Here is an 18,865-nt window from a genome sequence, read left to right on the forward strand (position 1 = left end):
CAGGGGTGGGCCCCAAGACACAGACGTGTACAAAGGTGCCAGGAGCTGCACACCCCGAGGCTTGGCCCTAGTACGGATTCACCCAGCGCTGCCCAGCCTTGTCTCTGCCCTGCCATACCTCGCTGCCTTTCGGGAGGTGGCGGCGCACCCCCATGGCGTTTCCAAATAAACTCGAATCTTCATGAGCCAATCCGGCCGCGGCACACCTGCGCGGGCCTGAGGGCACCCCAGGAGTGGGAAACACCGGATTAGCCACCCCTACTTCGCCCCTCCTCCCCCGTGTGGACGCGGAGTCAGAGTGCCTTGTTCCCGCTTAGCAGAGCCCCCGGGGGAGCAGCTGGGGCTGGGGGGCTCCCGGCGCTAGGTTAGGGCTGGGGCTGGGGGGAGTCGGGCTGCTCGCAGGCGCCAGGTCGGGCCGGGGGCGGGGCACGGGGAGCCCGCCCCGGCCGGCCGGGATCCGGGAAACGAAAGTGAAAGGAGTCGGAGGAGGAAGCGCCGCTGCAGGAGGCTGGGGACTGGGAGGTGAGGGGCTGGCCCGGCCCGGCCCGGCTGGAAATTCCGCGTGGGGCTGGGGGTGCGCCCTGCCCATGGCCCCCGGGCTGCTGGGGGGCCGGTCCCTGCTTGGGGTGCTGGGGGACCGCTCCATGCCCTGGGCCCTGCCCTGGCTGTGCGGGGAGGCAGCTCCCTCCCGTGACCCCGGGTGTGAGGGGGTTGTATAGCGCAACCCCCTTTGACAGGGTCTCCTGGTGTTCTCCCCACTCGGGCCGAGGGGCCTGTGCCCCTCCCTAGGGTCTGGTAAAGCCCCTTCCTCATTGTGCCCAGCCCAGCGACCCCAGGGAGCTTCGTCCCCAAGCCGCTGTCTGGGGTGACGGGCCGGGGGGATCCCCCTTCGTGCCTCCACCACTGGGTAAAGCAGCATGGCTCCCTCCAGGGTTTCCCTCCCACCCTGGGTGCTGGAGCCCTGGGCACCTGCCCAATGGAGCAGGGCCCACTTGTCCCCCTGTATCACCCCCCCCCCCCGAACTAGTCCCAACCCTCCCTTTAGACTGCATGTCCTGTCGCTCACCAGGGCTCCCTGCAGCCCTGAGGTGGGGGACGGGGGCACAGTCTTACTCACCAGTGTCCTGTGTTGAACTTGGGGTGAGCTCTCCTCTGTCACCCCAAGCCCACCAGGCTCCCTGAACCTGGACAAGGGCCCGAGGCTGCAGTGACTGGCAATTGCAGGGCTAGGTACAGGAGATCAGTTTATGCCTGGGTCTCCCCGCATGGCTAGCCACGTGCCCCGTGATGCTGCTGGGCCCTTCCGGGGGGGGGGGGGGGATTTTGGTGCCAGATTCTGACACTTTGGTGCTTTCCCTCCCCAGGTGTGAGTGACAGGATGGCAGATTCAGAGGAGGTAACTCAGGTACCAGGCGGGGCAGTCCCTGCCCTCAGCTTTTGAAAGGCAAAGCAGAAATTAACCTGAGAGTAACATTTCCCGGAGAGTGAAGGGGGGCGAATGTTTGAGGCCTGGTCTTGCCTATGCAATTCGGATATAGCCACCTCGCCCAGGGGTGCGAAAAATCCACACCTGCGTGACCCAGTGACACCGATCTAACCGCCCCCACCGCCCTGCGCTCTCCCATCCCTCTCCAGGAGGTGGCTCACCCCTTCCAGCTGGGTGGGCAGCGGCTTCACGGAAGTGGACGTGCTCCAGCGGCTCAGCTGCAGCATTGAAGTGTAGACAAGCCCTGAGAGTGAGGAGCTGTGTGTGTGTGTGTGCACACAAGAGCACTAGGAGCTGGAGCGGAGGAGACCCCCCAGGGCAAAGGAACAGCTTGAGTTCAGCAAGAAAGTTCCTGCCCTGTGGATTCTGGCTCCACCCCCATCCCTCTGGCTCCACCCACATTGAATTGTGGGCCCTGTCCTGCTGGAGATGGAGTGGGGAAGGGATGGGGACTGTCACGGCCCGTGGCACAGGCTGCCCTGTGATGCAGAGTGTGGGCTCCGGGCTGGGGTCGCTAACCTCTCTCGGCTTTTAGGAGTCCTTTGTCCGTCTGCCTGATGAGCTCATACTGGAGACCGGCTCCCTCGTGATGACACCCGAACGCCTCCAGCAGGAGATTGAAAAATACAAGGTGTGTCCCTCAGCAGCTGCTTTCCACAGGAGCCGATGGTGGGATGGGGCAGCAGTTCATGATGCCCATCAGCTGCAGTCCCTCCAGCGTGGGTTTACCCTAGCCCGTGCCCAGCCCCGGAGGATCATGGGCAGAGCTGTGCCCTTGCACATCTGCTCGGGACAGACTGGGATTGTGTGGGGTTGACATGGCAGTGGGGACAGTGCAGCTCTGCCGAGCAGCCCAGGGGAGTCTGATGTATCCTCCGGTGCCTCTCCCAGGAATGCTGCAACACCCTGGAACAAGACTGGCTGCAGCTGGGGATTGCGAAGGAAGCTGCCGAGCAGCAGACGCGAGGATTCCAGAGCAAAGCCGAACGCTTCCGTGAGCAGCTCGGGAAAGCGAAGTCTCTGAGCAGAGAGCTGGAGCCCTCCTGCCAGGCAGGTTTCTAGGAGTCGGCCCTTTGCACCCCACCCTTTAGGCTGAGTCCAGTGACTATCTCACAGAACCATTCCGCAGGCTGGCACAACTGGCCACCTCTGCTCAGCAAAGCCCGAGGGCTGGGATAGCCGGGGCTGCAGGCTGGGTTTGAGGTGCAATAGCCGAACCGTGGGTGGGTGGGTGTGGGGAGCTCAGGGCTGGAATCATGGGCGGTGCAGTGGCAGAACTCCGCTGCCCCCACCTCTGATTAGCTTTTCCTTCCTTCCTGAAGGAGCTTTGTTTAGCGAAGGAGGAAAGGGGCAAATTGCTGCAGCAGAAGCAGGAGCTGGAAAAGGAGCTGGAGGATCTGGAGGAGAGGAGACTCATCTGGGAGGAGCAGGCTAAGGTACAGAGCACGCAGCGGGGCCCCAACCCTCTCCACACATCTGCTGGTGAGCGTCACCCTGGGGCCTGGGGCCTGGCTGGGGCCAATCAGTGGCGGTTGCAGGTGGCAGTGAGAGCTGGATTCCCATTCTGCCGCTCGGAGGGGAGGGGACAGCAGCCCTTTAGCGGCTCTGCTGAGCCCCCGAATCTCCCGAGCCGGAGTCTGGCCAGCTGAAGAGCTGGCTCTCGTGCCAGTGAGGAACACGTGGGCTTCGGGCCCTGGCTGCACATCTCGGCTGGAAAAATGCCTCCCGCACCCTCCGCACTGGGCTCAGAGCACCCTTCGGGAATCATCCGTCGGCTCTCGGGGAGTTGTTCTCTTGAATACGGGCTTTGCTTAGCTTCCAAGGTCCGGGGTGCTCCGGCAGCAGCCTTGGGGCGGTAGAGCCCCTGCACCCTAGCCGTGCTTGTGTGGGGAGCTGAGCTAAGGGCCCCCACCTGTGGGCCCCAGCCCAGTCTCCACCCCTCCTGGGGCTGCAGCACTCCCTTAGGCTGCTCGGCGTGCTCTCCCCAGGTGCCACCCTCCCTGCCAGACAGGACGATGGTGTTTAAGGGACACGTGACGGAGGCAGAGGACACGAACACGCTGGTGACCGCCCCGCGGATCCGGCAGGCACTACCTGGGGGCTCCGCCCTCATCACCTTCGAGAAGCCGGAGGGTAAGAGTGGGGCACCGGCGCTGCAGGCCAGCCTGCCCCCCCCCCCCCCCGCACACATTGGCTAAGCCATGCTGCTCAGACTCCCTCCTTCCACGGTGACTGGCCTGGTGTGAGGCCCCAGCCTCCTTCCCCTCCCACGGGGCCCGGCTTGGTGCCCTGCTGCCCTTCGCTTTCCCCGACGCCGCCTCCCACCACTGTGCTGCGGAGGCCATGCCTGAGGGCTCAGCCCCTCCTGCGGGGGGATTTCCTGCCTGGCTTGTCCCTGTCCCATCCCGACCCAGAGATGCCTGTCGTTCCCCGGGCCTGAGTGGTTTCTCCCTGCCCGCAGTTGCCCAGCGGATCCTAGAGATGAAGGAGCATGAGGTGAAGCTGGATGAGAGTCTGGGCTGCGAGGGCCGCGTGCGAGTGCAGGCGAGGCCGGTGGAGCTGCTGTTGCCATCAGCCCTGGAGGTGAGGCCCAGCTGCTGGGGGGTCTGCATGCTGCACCCAGTGCATGGGACTCAGCCTCCCTGGCCCACCATCCACGCCAGGGATTTTACCAGGGGCTGCCTCTCCCACACTGGAGGGCTGGGCTGTGCCCCGGCAGCCTCCCCACACCCGGCCCCTGCAGGGCCACGTCTGCCGCTGCCTGTTCTCAGGGTAACCAGGGCTGTGATCAGTCCCAGCACAGAACTTCCCCCATCTGGGGCCTGGGGCATGCAGCTCCCTGCGCCGCGCTTCCTGCCATGGCCCAGGCGGCCACGGTCCCATGGCCCCAGGCGGGAGCCTTGACTGCCCGGTACCTGCCCCGCAGATTGAGATGAAGCTGTGTGACCGATGCATCCTGCTGTCCGGCCTCCCGCCCCTCAGCCTCTCTGAAGACCAGATGCTGGACAAACTGGAGCTCTTCTTCAGCAAGCCGAAGAACGGGGGTGGTGAGGTGGAGCAGAGGGAGCTCCTGAGTGGCTCTGGGCACGTGGTCCTGGCCTTTGTGCAGGATGGAGGTACGTGGGGGAGACCCCAAGAGCCAGACCAGTGATAGGTGGGGTGGGGGGCACCAGCTGGGAGCTGTCATTCCTGGTGGGGAGGGGGCGTCTTCCCTGGAGCAGAGAGAGCTTCCCTCTCTGTGTCTGAGAGCGAGCAGTGAAGGGGGCTGGAGCTGGGGGGAGACTGGGATGGCTGCACTGGCCTCGGTGCGCTTGGCACAGGATACCTGGTGTATCCTCGACTGCCGTGGCAGGTGCCAGGGCTAGGTGCCTGAGTGCCCCCTCCCCCCCGCACTAGTGGGAAGGCTCAGACTGCGGTTGGGCGCAGGGGGTCAGGGCTTGTCTCTCCCTCGGCAGTGGCGGAGCAGCTAACGAGGAAAGGACGCATCCAAGTCCCCTTTGGGAAGGAGACGTACGAGGTCAAAGTGACGCCCTACATGAGTGGAGAGATCACAGACCTGCAGGTAGGGCTTGCGAGCCCCGGGGGCTGCCAGCATGCGCTGCCACCAAACGCCCCCCCCCCCCTCCCGGCGCGAGCCCCGGCACGCACTGACACCCCCGGGTCCCCGGCACGCACTGACACCCCCGGGTCCCCGGCACGCGCTGACCACCGCCTCCCTCCCTCCCCGTGCGCTGAGCGTGACACCTCGCAGGACCCCAGCGGGCACTGAGCCTGACACACCACCCCTCCGCACGAGTCCCAGCGCGTGCTGACTCCCCCCACCCCAGCACGCACTGACCCTAGCCCCACTGCCCATTGTCTGCCCTGCGCGCTCCCGCTGGGCCGAAGGCACAAGGCCAGCTGGAAGGGCTGATGGCCAAGAGTGTGGAGTGGCAGAGGCGGACTGTGAGCTCTGTGGGGCAGGGACTCTCTTGTTCTGTGTTCACACAGCGCATGGCACAGTGGGGCCCAGCCCATGAGCGGGCTCCGAGGCCCTGTGGAAATGCAGATAACAACATTGGGGCGCGGCTGAGACGCAGCCAGGAGGGGCCCAGCTGGGGCGCCCCCTGCTCAGGATTCCCAGCAGTCCCTGCTGCTCGATCAGACGAGACGCTCTGCAAGCTGGACTGCGCTTGGGCTTGCGGAAACCCTGGGCCCTGTGAGCAGCAGGCAGGGTTTGCGCTGGTTGTGTCATCCGTGCCCTGCAGGGTCGTGTCCACACCCTGCTCTGGCGTGTGTGTGTGTGTGTGTGTGTGTGTGCGTGCGTGTGGGGGCGGGGGGGGCGGGCAAAGTCTACTCAGCTGAGATCCCCAGCCATGGATCATTTTGCATCTGGGCCTGAGTCCTCAGATGACCCAAGTGATCTCACGTGACCCCAATTCCCCCTTTGCATCTGGGCCTGTGTCCTCAGATGACCCCAGTGACCTCACGTGACCCCAATTCCCCCTTTGCATTTGGGCCTGTGTACTCAGATGACCCCAGTGACCTCACGTGACCCCAATTCCCCCTTTTGCATCTGGGCCTGTGTCCTCAGATGACCCCAGTGACCTCAAGTGACCCCAATTCCCCTTTTGCATTTGGGCCTGTGTCCTCAGATGACCCCAGTGACCTCACGTGACACCAATTCCCCCTTTTGCATTTGGGCCTGTGTGTTCAGCTGACCCCAGTGACCTCACGTGACCCCAATTCCCCCTTTGCATCTGGGTCTGTGTCCTCAGATGACCCCAGTGACCTCACGTGACCCCAATTCCCCTTTTGCATCTGGGCCTGTGTCCTCAGATGACCCCAGTGACCTCACGTGACCCCAATTCCCCCTTTGCATGTGGGCCTGTGTCCTCAGATGACCCCAGTGACCTCACGTGACCCCAATTCCCCCTTTGCATCTGGGCCTGTGTCCTCAGATGACCCCAGTGACCTCACGTGACCCCAATTCCCCCTTTGCATCTGGGCCTGTGTCCTCAGATGACCCCAGTGACCTCACGTGACCCCAATTCCCCCTTTGCGTCTGAGTCTGTGTCCTCAGATGACCCCAGTGACCTCACGTGACCCCAATTCCCCTTTTGCGTTTGGGCCTGTGTCCTCAGATGACCCCAGTGACCTCATGTGACCCCAATTCCCCCTTTGCATCTGGGTCTGTGTCCTGAGATGACCCCAGTGACCTCACGTGACCCCAATTCCCCTTTTGAGTTTGGGCCTGTGTCCTCAGATGACCCCAGTGACCTCACGTGACCCCAATTCCCCTTTTGCATCTGGGCCTGTGTCCTCAGAAGACCCCAGTGACCTCACGTGACCCCAATTCCCCCTTTGCATCTGGGCCTGTGTCCTCAGCTGACCCCAGTGACCTCACGTGACTCCAATTCCCCCTTTGCATTTGGGCCTGTGTCCTCAGATGACCCCAGTGACCTCACGTGACCCCAATTCCCCTTTTGCATCTGGGCCTGTGTCCTCAGATGACCCCAATGACCTCACGTGACCCCAATTCCCCTTTTGCATCTGGGCCTGTGTCCTCAGATGACCCCAATGACCTCACGTGACCCCAATTCCCCCTTTGCATCTGGGCCTGTGTCCTCAGATGACCCCAGAGACCTCACGTGACCCCAATTCCCCTTTTGCATTTGGGCCCGTGTCCTCAGCTGACCCCAGTGACCTCACGTGACCCCAATTCCCCCTTTGCATCTGGGTCTGTGTCCTCAGATGACCCCAGTGACCACGTGACCCCAATTCCCCTTTTGCATTTGGGCCTGTGTCCTCAGCTGACCCCAGTGACCCCAATTCCCCTTTTGCATTTGGGCCTGTGTCCTCAGCTGACCCCAGTGACCACACGTGACCCCAATTCCCCTTTTGCATCTGGGCCTGTGTCCTCAGATGACCCCAGTGACCTCACGTGACCCCAATTCCCCCTTTGCATCTGGGCCTGTGTCCTCAGATGACCCCAGGGACCTCACGTGACCCCAATTCCCCTTTTGCATTTGGGCCTGTGTCCTCAGATGACCCCAGTGACCTCACGTGACCCCAATTCCCCTTTTGCATCTGGGCCTGTGTCCTCAGATGACCCTAGTGACCTCACGTGACCCCAATTCCCCCTTTGCATCTTGGCCTGTGTCCTCAGATGACCCCAATGACCTCACGTGACCCCACTTCCCCCTTTGCATTTGGGCCTGTGTCCTCAGCTGACCCCAGTGACCTCACGTGACCCCAATTCCCCCTTTGCATCTGGGCCTGTGTCCTCAGATGACCCCAGTGACCTCACGTGACCCCAATTCCCCCTTTGCATGTGGGCCTGTGTCCTCAGATGACCCCAATGACCTCACGTGACCCCAATTCCCCCTTTGCCTTTTGGCCTGTGTCCTCAGATAACCCCAGTGACCTCACGTGACCCCAATTCCCCCTTTGCATCTGGGTCTGTGTCCTCAGATGACCCCAGTGACCTCACGTGACCCCAATTCCCCTTTTGCGTTTGGGCCTGTGTCCTCAGCTGACCCCAGTGACCTCACGTGACCCCAATTCCCCTTTTGCATCTGGGCGTGTGTCCTCAGATGACCCCAGTGACCTCACGTGACCCCAATTCCCCCTTTGCATCTGGGCCTGTGTCCTCAGCTGACCCCAGTGACCTCACGTGACTCCAATTCCCCCTTTGCATTTGGGCCTGTGTCCTCAGATGACCCCAGTGACCTCACGTGACCCCAATTCCCCCTTTGCATGTGGGCCTGTGTCCTCAGCTGACCCCAGTGACCTCACGTGACCCCAATTCCCCTTTTGCATTTGGGCCTGTGTCCTCAGATGACCCCAGTGACCTCACGTGACCCCAATTCCCCTTTTGCATCTGGGCCTGTGTCCTCAGATGACCCCACTGACCTCACGTGACCCCAATTCCCCTTTTGCATCTGGACCTGTGTCCTCAGATGACCCCAGTGACCTCACGTGACCCCAATTCCCCTTTTGCGTTTGGGCCTGTGTCCTCAGATGACCCCAGTGACCTCACGTGACCCCAATTCCCCTTTTGCATCTGGGCCTGTGTCCTCAGATGACCCCAATGACCTCACGTGACCCCAATTCCCCCTTTGCATTTGGGCCTGTGTCCTCAGATGACCCCAGTGACCTCACGTGACCCCAATTCCCCCTTTGCATCTGGGTCTGTGTCCTCAGATGACCCCAGTGACCTCACGTGACCCCAATTCCCCTTTTGCATTTGGGCCTGTGTCCTCAGATGACCCCAGTGACCTCACGTGACCCCAATTCCCCTTTTGCATCTGGGCCTGTGTCCTCAGCTGACCCCAGTGACCTCACGTGACCCCAATTCCCCCTTTGCAACTGGGCCTGTGTCCTCAGCTGACCCCAGTAACCTCACGTGACTCCAATTCCCCCTTTGCATTTGGGCCTGTGTCCTCAGATGACCCCAGTGACCTCACGTGACCCCAATTCCCCTTTTGAGTTTGGGCCTGTGTCCTCAGATGACCCCAGTGACCTCACGTGACCCCAATTCCCCTTTTGCATCTGGGCCTGTGTCCTCAGAAGACCCCAGTGACCTCACGTGACCCCAATTCCCCCTTTGCATCTGGGCCTGTGTCCTCAGCTGACCCCAGTGACCTCACGTGACTCCAATTCCCCCTTTGCATTTGGGCCTGTGTCCTCAGATGACCCCAGTGACCTCACGTGACCCCAATTCCCCTTTTGCATCTGGGCCTGTGTCCTCAGATGACCCCAATGACCTCACGTGACCCCAATTCCCCTTTTGCATCTGGGCCTGTGTCCTCAGATGACCCCAATGACCTCACGTGACCCCAATTCCCCCTTTGCATCTGGGCCTGTGTCCTCAGATGACCCCAGAGACCTCACGTGACCCCAATTCCCCTTTTGCATTTGGGCCCGTGTCCTCAGCTGACCCCAGTGACCTCACGTGACCCCAATTCCCCCTTTGCATCTGGGTCTGTGTCCTCAGATGACCCCAGTGACCACGTGACCCCAATTCCCCTTTTGCATTTGGGCCTGTGTCCTCAGCTGACCCCAGTGACCCCAATTCCCCTTTTGCATTTGGGCCTGTGTCCTCAGCTGACCCCAGTGACCACACGTGACCCCAATTCCCCTTTTGCATCTGGGCCTGTGTCCTCAGATGACCCCAGTGACCTCACGTGACCCCAATTCCCCCTTTGCATCTGGGCCTGTGTCCTCAGATGACCCCAGGGACCTCACGTGACCCCAATTCCCCTTTTGCATTTGGGCCTGTGTCCTCAGATGACCCCAGTGACCTCACGTGACCCCAATTCCCCTTTTGCATCTGGGCCTGTGTCCTCAGATGACCCTAGTGACCTCACGTGACCCCAATTCCCCCTTTGCATCTTGGCCTGTGTCCTCAGATGACCCCAATGACCTCACGTGACCCCACTTCCCCCTTTGCATTTGGGCCTGTGTCCTCAGCTGACCCCAGTGACCTCACGTGACCCCAATTCCCCCTTTGCATCTGGGCCTGTGTCCTCAGATGACCCCAGTGACCTCACGTGACCCCAATTCCCCCTTTGCATGTGGGCCTGTGTCCTCAGATGACCCCAATGACCTCACGTGACCCCAATTCCCCCTTTGCCTTTTGGCCTGTGTCCTCAGATAACCCCAGTGACCTCACGTGACCCCAATTCCCCCTTTGCATCTGGGTCTGTGTCCTCAGATGACCCCAGTGACCTCACGTGACCCCAATTCCCCTTTTGCGTTTGGGCCTGTGTCCTCAGCTGACCCCAGTGACCTCACGTGACCCCAATTCCCCTTTTGCATCTGGGCGTGTGTCCTCAGATGACCCCAGTGACCTCACGTGACCCCAATTCCCCCTTTGCATCTGGGCCTGTGTCCTCAGCTGACCCCAGTGACCTCACGTGACTCCAATTCCCCCTTTGCATTTGGGCCTGTGTCCTCAGATGACCCCAGTGACCTCACGTGACCCCAATTCCCCCTTTGCATGTGGGCCTGTGTCCTCAGCTGACCCCAGTGACCTCACGTGACCCCAATTCCCCTTTTGCATTTGGGCCTGTGTCCTCAGATGACCCCAGTGACCTCACGTGACCCCAATTCCCCTTTTGCATCTGGGCCTGTGTCCTCAGATGACCCCAATGACCTCACGTGACCCCAATTCCCCTTTTGCATCTGGACCTGTGTCCTCAGATGACCCCAATGACCTCACGTGACCCCAATTCCCCCTTTGCATTTGAGCCTGTGTCCTCAGATGACCCCAGTGACCTCACGTGACCCCAATTCCCCTTTTGCATTTGGGCCTGTGTCCTCAGCTGACCCCAGTGACCCCAATTCCCCCTTTGCATCTGGGTCTGTGTCCTCAGATGACCCCAGTGACCTCACGTGACCCCAATTCCCCCTTTGCATCTGGGCCTGTGTCCTCAGATGACCCCAGTGACCTCACGTGACCCCAATTCCCGTTTTGCATCTGGGCCTGTGTCCTCAGATGACCCTAGTGACCTCACGTGACCCCAATTCCCCCTTTGCATCTTGGCCTGTGTCCTCAGATGACCCCAATGACCTCATGTGACCCCAATTCCCCCTTTGCATTTGGGCCTGTGTCCTCAGCTGACCCCAGTGACCTCACGTGACCCCAATTCCCCCTTTGCGTCTGAGTCTGTGTCCTCAGATGACCCCAGTGACCTCACGTGACCCCAATTCCCCTTTTGCGTTTGGGCCTGTGTCCTCAGATGACCCCAGTGACCTCACGTGACCCCAATTCCCCTTTTGCATCTGGGCCTGTGTCCTCAGATGACCCCAATGACCTCACGTGACCCCAATTCCCCCTTTGCATTTGGGCCTGTGTCCTCAGATGACCCCAGTGACCTCACGTGACCCCAAGTCCCCATTTGCCTCTGGGTCTGTGTCCTCAGATGACCCCAGTGACCTCACGTGACCCCAATTCCCCTTTTGCATCTGGGCCTGTGTCCTCAGCTGACCCCAGTGACCTCACGTGACCCCAATTCCCCCTTTGCAACTGGGCCTGTGTCCTCAGCTGACCCCAGTAACCTCACGTGACTCCAATTCCCCCTTTGCATTTGGGCCTGTGTCCTCAGATGACCCCAGTGACCTCACGTGACCCCAATTCCCCCTTTGCATGTGGGCCTGTGTCCTCAGCTGACCCCAGTGACCTCACGTGACCCCAATTCTCCTTTTGCATCTGGGCCTGTGTCCTCAGATGACCCCAGTGACCTCACGTGACCCCAATTCCCCCTTTGCATTTGGGCCTGTGTCCTCAGATGACCCCAGTGACCTCACGTGACCCCAATTCCCCTTTTGCATTTGGGCCCGTGTCCTCAGCTGACCCCAGTGACCTCACGTGACCCCAATTCCCCCTTTGCATCTGGGTCTCTGTCCTCAGATGACCCCAGTGACCTCACGTGACCCCAATTCCCCCTTTGCATCTGGGTCTGTGTCCTCAGATGACCCCAGTGACCTCACGTGACCCCAATTCCCCTTTTGCATTTGGGCCTGTGTCCTCAGATGACCCCAGTGACCTCACGTGACCCCAATTCCCCTTTTGCATCTGGGCCTGTGTCCTCAGCTGACCCCAGTGACCTCACGTGACCCCAATTCCCCCTTTGCAACTGGGCCTGTGTCCTCAGCTGACCCCAGTAACCTCACGTGACTCCAATTCCCCCTTTGCATTTGGGCCTGTGTCCTCAGATGACCCCAGTGACCTCACGTGACCCCAATTCCCCTTTTGAGTTTGGGCCTGTGTCCTCAGATGACCCCAGTGACCTCACGTGACCCCAATTCCCCTTTTGCATCTGGGCCTGTGTCCTCAGAAGACCCCAGTGACCTCACGTGACCCCAATTCCCCCTTTGCATCTGGGCCTGTGTCCTCAGCTGACCCCAGTGACCTCACGTGACTCCAATTCCCCCTTTGCATTTGGGCCTGTGTCCTCAGATGACCCCAGTGACCTCACGTGACCCCAATTCCCCTTTTGCATCTGGGCCTGTGTCCTCAGATGACCCCAATGACCTCACGTGACCCCAATTCCCCTTTTGCATCTGGGCCTGTGTCCTCAGATGACCCCAATGACCTCACGTGACCCCAATTCCCCCTTTGCATCTGGGCCTGTGTCCTCAGATGACCCCAGAGACCTCACGTGACCCCAATTCCCCTTTTGCATTTGGGCCCGTGTCCTCAGCTGACCCCAGTGACCTCACGTGACCCCAATTCCCCCTTTGCATCTGGGTCTGTGTCCTCAGATGACCCCAGTGACCACGTGACCCCAATTCCCCTTTTGCATTTGGGCCTGTGTCCTCAGCTGACCCCAGTGACCCCAATTCCCCTTTTGCATTTGGGCCTGTGTCCTCAGCTGACCCCAGTGACCACACGTGACCCCAATTCCCCTTTTGCATCTGGGCCTGTGTCCTCAGATGACCCCAGTGACCTCACGTGACCCCAATTCCCCCTTTGCATCTGGGCCTGTGTCCTCAGATGACCCCAGGGACCTCACGTGACCCCAATTCCCCTTTTGCATTTGGGCCTGTGTCCTCAGATGACCCCAGTGACCTCACGTGACCCCAATTCCCCTTTTGCATCTGGGCCTGTGTCCTCAGATGACCCTAGTGACCTCACGTGACCCCAATTCCCCCTTTGCATCTTGGCCTGTGTCCTCAGATGACCCCAATGACCTCACGTGACCCCACTTCCCCCTTTGCATTTGGGCCTGTGTCCTCAGCTGACCCCAGTGACCTCACGTGACCCCAATTCCCCCTTTGCATCTGGGCCTGTGTCCTCAGATGACCCCAGTGACCTCACGTGACCCCAATTCCCCCTTTGCATGTGGGCCTGTGTCCTCAGATGACCCCAATGACCTCACGTGACCCCAATTCCCCCTTTGCCTTTTGGCCTGTGTCCTCAGATAACCCCAGTGACCTCACGTGACCCCAATTCCCCCTTTGCATCTGGGTCTGTGTCCTCAGATGACCCCAGTGACCTCACGTGACCCCAATTCCCCTTTTGCGTTTGGGCCTGTGTCCTCAGCTGACCCCAGTGACCTCACGTGACCCCAATTCCCCTTTTGCATCTGGGCGTGTGTCCTCAGATGACCCCAGTGACCTCACGTGACCCCAATTCCCCCTTTGCATCTGGGCCTGTGTCCTCAGCTGACCCCAGTGACCTCACGTGACTCCAATTCCCCCTTTGCATTTGGGCCTGTGTCCTCAGATGACCCCAGTGACCTCACGTGACCCCAATTCCCCCTTTGCATGTGGGCCTGTGTCCTCAGCTGACCCCAGTGACCTCACGTGACCCCAATTCCCCTTTTGCATTTGGGCCTGTGTCCTCAGATGACCCCAGTGACCTCACGTGACCCCAATTCCCCTTTTGCATCTGGGCCTGTGTCCTCAGATGACCCCAATGACCTCACGTGACCCCAATTCCCCTTTTGCATCTGGACCTGTGTCCTCAGATGACCCCAATGACCTCACGTGACCCCAATTCCCCCTTTGCATTTGAGCCTGTGTCCTCAGATGACCCCAGTGACCTCACGTGACCCCAATTCCCCTTTTGCATTTGGGCCTGTGTCCTCAGCTGACCCCAGTGACCCCAATTCCCCCTTTGCATCTGGGTCTGTGTCCTCAGATGACCCCAGTGACCTCACGTGACCCCAATTCCCCCTTTGCATCTGGGCCTGTGTCCTCAGATGACCCCAGTGACCTCACGTGACCCCAATTCCCGTTTTGCATCTGGGCCTGTGTCCTCAGATGACCCTAGTGACCTCACGTGACCCCAATTCCCCCTTTGCATCTTGGCCTGTGTCCTCAGATGACCCCAATGACCTCATGTGACCCCAATTCCCCCTTTGCATTTGGGCCTGTGTCCTCAGCTGACCCCAGTGACCTCACGTGACCCCAATTCCCCCTTTGCGTCTGAGTCTGTGTCCTCAGATGACCCCAGTGACCTCACGTGACCCCAATTCCCCTTTTGCGTTTGGGCCTGTGTCCTCAGATGACCCCAGTGACCTCACGTGACCCCAATTCCCCTTTTGCATCTGGGCCTGTGTCCTCAGATGACCCCAATGACCTCACGTGACCCCAATTCCCCCTTTGCATTTGGGCCTGTGTCCTCAGATGACCCCAGTGACCTCACGTGACCCCAATTCCCCCTTTGCATCTGGGTCTGTGTCCTCAGATGACCCCAGTGACCTCACGTGACCCCAATTCCCCTTTTGCATTTGGGCCTGTGTCCTCAGATGACCCCAGTGACCTCACGTGACCCCAATTCCCCTTTTGCATCTGGGCCTGTGTCCTCAGCTGACCCCAGTGACCTCACGTGACCCCAATTCCCCCTTTGCAACTGGGCCTGTGTCCTCAGCTGACCCCAGTAACCTCACGTGACTCCAATTCCCCCTTTGCATTTGGGCCTGTGTCCTCAGATGACCCCAGTGACCTCACGTGACCCCAATTCCCCCTTTGCATGTGGGCCTGTGTCCTCAGCTGACCCCAGTGACCTCACGTGACCCCAATTCTCCTTTTGCATCTGGGCCTGTGTCCTCAGATGACCCCAGTGACCTCACGTGACCCCAATTCCCCCTTTGCATTTGGGCCTGTGTCCTCAGATGACCCCAGTGACCTCACGTGACCCCAATTCCCCTTTTGCATTTGGGCCCGTGTCCTCAGCTGACCCCAGTGACCTCACGTGACCCCAATTCCCCCTTTGCATCTGGGTCTCTGTCCTCAGATGACCCCAGTGACCTCACGTGACCCCAATTCCCCCTTTGCATCTGGGCCTTTGTCCTCAGATGACCCCAGTGACCTCAAGTGACCCCAATTCCCCCTTTGCATCTGTGCCTGTGTCCTCAGCTGACCCCAGTGACCTCACGTGACCCCAATTCCCCTTTTGCGTGTGGGCCTGTGTCCTCAGATGACCCCAGTGACCTCACGTGACCCCAATTCCCCTTTTGCATTTGGGCCTGTGTCCTCAGCTGACCCCAGTGACCTCACGTGACCCCAATTCCCCTTTTGCATTTGGGCCTGTGTCCTCAGATGACCCCAGTGACCTCACGTGACCCCAATTCCCCTTTGCATTTGGGCCTGTGTCCTCAGATGACCCCAGTGACCTCACGTGACCCCAATTCCCCTTTTGCATTTGGGCCTGTGTCCTCAGATGACCCCAGTGACCTCACGTGACCCCAATTCCCCTTTTGCATCTGGGCCTGTGTCCTCAGATGACCCCAATGACCTCACGTGACCCCAATTCCCCTTTTGCATCTGGACCTGTGTCCTCAGATGACCCCCAATGACCTCACGTGACCCCAATTCCCCCTTTGCATTTGGGCCTGTGTCCTCAGATGACCCCAGTGACCTCACGTGACCCCAATTCCCCTTTTGCATCTGGGCCTGTGTCCTCAGCTGACCCCAGTGACCTCACATGACCCCAATTCCCCCTTTGCGTCTGGGTCTGTGTCCTCAGATGACCCCAGTGACCTCACGTGACCCCAATTCCCCTTTTGCTTTTGGGCCTGCGTCCTCAGATGACCCCAGTGACCTCACGTGACCCCAATTCCCCTTTTGCGTCTGGGCCTGTGTCCTCAGATGACCCCTGTGACCTCACGTGACCCCAATTCCCCCTTTGCATTTGGGCCTGTGTCCTCAGATGACCCCAGTGACCTCACGTGACCCCAATTCCCCCTTTGCATCTGGGCCTGTGTCCTCAGATGACCCCAGTGACCTCACGTGACCCCAATTCCCCTTTTGCATCTGGGCCTGTGTCCTCAGCTGACCCCAGTGACCTCACGTGACCCCAATTCCCCCTTTGCGTCTGGGTCTGTGTCCTCAGATGACCCCAGTGACCTCATGTGACCCCAATTCCCCTTTTGCGTTTGGGCCTGTGTCCTCAGATGACCCCAGTGACCTCACGTGACCCCAATTCCCCTTTTGCGTCTGGGCCTGTGTCCTCAGATGACCCCAGTGACCTCACGTGACCCCAATTCCCCCTTTGCATTTGGGCCTGTGTCCTCAGATGACCCCAGTGACCTCACGTGACCCCAATTCCCCTTTTGCATTTGGGCCCGTGTCCTCAGCTGACCCCAGTGACCTCACGTGACCCCAATTCCCCCTTTGCATCTGGGTCTCTGTCCTCAGATGACCCCAGTGACCTCACGTGACCCCAATTCCCCCTTTGCATCTGGGCCTTTGTCCTCAGATGACCCCAGTGACCTCAAGTGACCCCAATTCCCCCTTTGCATCTGGGCCTGTGTCCTCAGATGACCCCACGTGACCCCAATTCCCCCTTTGCATTTGGGCCTGTGTCCTCAGATGACCCCAGTGACCTCACGTGACCCCAATTCCCCCTTTGCATTTGGGCCTGTGTCCTCAGATGACCCCAATTACCTCACGTGACCCCAATTCCCCTTTTGCATCTGGGCCTGTGTCCTCAGATGACCCCAGTGACCTCACGTGACCGCAATTCCCCCTTTGCATCTGGGCCTGTGTCCTCAGATGACCCCAGTGACCTCACGTGACCCCAATTCCCCTTTTGCATTTGGGCCTGTGTCCTCAGATGACCCCAGTGACCTCACGTGACCCCAATTCCCCTTTTCATCTGGGCCTGTGTCCTCAGATGACCCCAGTGACCCCCAATTCCCCCTTTGCATCTGGACCTGTGTCCTCAGATGACCCCAGTGACTTCACGTGACCCCAATTCCCCCTTTGCATGTGGGCCTGTGTCCTCAGCTGACCCCAGTGACCCCAATTCCCCCTTTGCATCTGGGCTTGTGTCCTCAGCTGACCCCAGTGACCTCACGTGACCCCAATTCCCTCTTTGCATTTGGGCCTGTGTCCTCAGATGACCCCAGTGACCTCATGTGACCCCCAATTCCGGCCGCGCGCTCGGTAGGGTCACTGCTCTGCTCTCTCTCCCCCTAGGTCCGTCCGTCTGTCTGTTCTAAGACCGTGCTCCTGTCGGGGATCCCGGATATTTTGGATGAGGAGTCCATGAGGGACGCCCTGGAGATTCACTTCCAGAAGCCCAGCCGCGGCGGGGGCGAGGTGGATGCCCTGGGCTATGTGCCGGTGGGGCAGCGTGGGTTCGCTGTCTTCGAGGCTGACACGGACTGAAGTGTCTCCGCTCCGTGGCCACGAACCAGCACATGAAACAATTGGCGCCTGGAGACTGGGCCTGAGATGGCCACAGGCGCAGCGCCCTCACCCCTGGAGAGAGCACGGTGTAGATTACTCAGATGTTGATTGCCATCTCCCTTGTTCTGGAATTAAAGTGTTGGGGAAGCGCTGCTGGGTCCTTTCCTGTGTGCTCCGGTTCCAGTGTGGCTCTGTCGCATGTTCTGGGGCTGGGCATGAGCAGGGAGCTAGGATCCTGCCAGAGAGCCTAGGCCGAGAGAGCCGCAGTGGGGTGCTGCCTGTGTTCGCTCAGGGCAGAGGGTGGGCCCTGCGTGGGGCACAGCGAAGTCCTGGCCCTGAGCCCCATGGTGGAGGACAGGTGCATGAAATGGAGTGAAACAAGCAGTGGCTGAAACATCTCGCTGCTCGCCAGATCCGGGACTGCTCCGGCCCGCGCAGAAGGAGGCGCGAACCAAGTGCTGCGGGGTGAGGGGCAAACCGGCCCCGGCCGGCCAAGCAGCGCGTGCCGGGGGGGGGGGGGTCCCGTTGGGTTCGGGCTTCACAACTCCGGGTGAAGCGGGGTGGGTCTGAGTTTAGCTAAATGCTGCTATGGAGGGGGGTGGGGGGGTGTTATCCCGTGCGCCTGGTGCAGGGAGTTCGTCCCAGCCCCGCACTGCCGCCCCTACTGGGGTGCAAGGGGCGGGTGGGATTAATGCCAGGGCAGCAGGAGCCGGGGGGGGGGTTAATACCCGCATTGTGCCCCACTTGTCAAGGCGTGGTTGGAACGGGGGGGGGGGGGGGGAGGTCCCGTTGGGGGGGGGTGCTGTATCGGTATGGTGGCCCAGTTGGGGGGGGGGGGGCGGCTGTATAGGGTGTTGGGCCTATAGGGGTCTAGTGGGGGGGAGGAGGGGACGTGGGGCTATAAGCGGAGCCGATCGGGGGGGCTCGGCCCGGCTCCGAGGCGGCTTCCGCCGGGGGGGGGGCGCGGCTCCGCCGCCGACTTTCACTTTCGTTTCCCCGCCGCGGCGGCTGGGCCGGAGCCGGAGCCGGAGCCGGAGCCGGGAGCGGAGCCCGCAGGTACCGGGCCGGGCCGGGCCGGGGCAGCTCGTGCTCCCCCCCCCCGGGACTCTCCCCCCAATAGCCCCTCCCCGCCCTGCACTCAGCCCCTGGGGGCGCACACAGCCCCGCCCCCTGTGCCGCCTCCGCGGGGGCCGCAGCGCCTCGTGTTACAGCCGGGGGGGGCACAGCCTCTGTGGGCAGCGCTGGGGGCGG

General features: G+C 60.7%; 1 protein-coding gene across 2 annotated transcripts; it reads left to right on the top strand.

Moving 5' to 3' along the window:
- Positions 1-420: 420 nt before the first annotated feature.
- Positions 421-17,762, top strand: IFI35 (interferon induced protein 35). Of its 2 annotated transcripts, none has more exons than XM_067540945.1 (10): positions 421-522; positions 1,365-1,405; positions 2,022-2,117; positions 2,378-2,536; positions 2,809-2,922; positions 3,475-3,619; positions 3,948-4,069; positions 4,413-4,602; positions 4,942-5,048; positions 17,402-17,762. In XM_067540945.1, exons 2-10 carry the CDS (start codon positions 1,379-1,381, stop codon positions 17,591-17,593), a joined length of 1,152 nt encoding a protein of 383 aa, XP_067397046.1. In that variant the 5' UTR covers positions 421-522; positions 1,365-1,378; the 3' UTR covers positions 17,594-17,762. The 2 variants fall into 2 exon arrangements, with proteins under 2 accessions (XP_067397046.1, XP_067397047.1); XM_067540946.1 differs by having other exon boundaries at positions 1,365-1,396.
- Positions 17,763-18,865: the final 1,103 nt, after the last annotated feature.

The sequence above is a fragment of the Emydura macquarii genome, unplaced genomic scaffold (genome assembly GCF_026122565.2).
Source record: "Emydura macquarii macquarii isolate MOO-44397 ecotype Brisbane River unplaced genomic scaffold, CSIRO-AGI_Emac_v2 contig_629, whole genome shotgun sequence".
NCBI classification, from domain to species: Eukaryota; Metazoa; Chordata; order Testudines; family Chelidae; genus Emydura; species Emydura macquarii.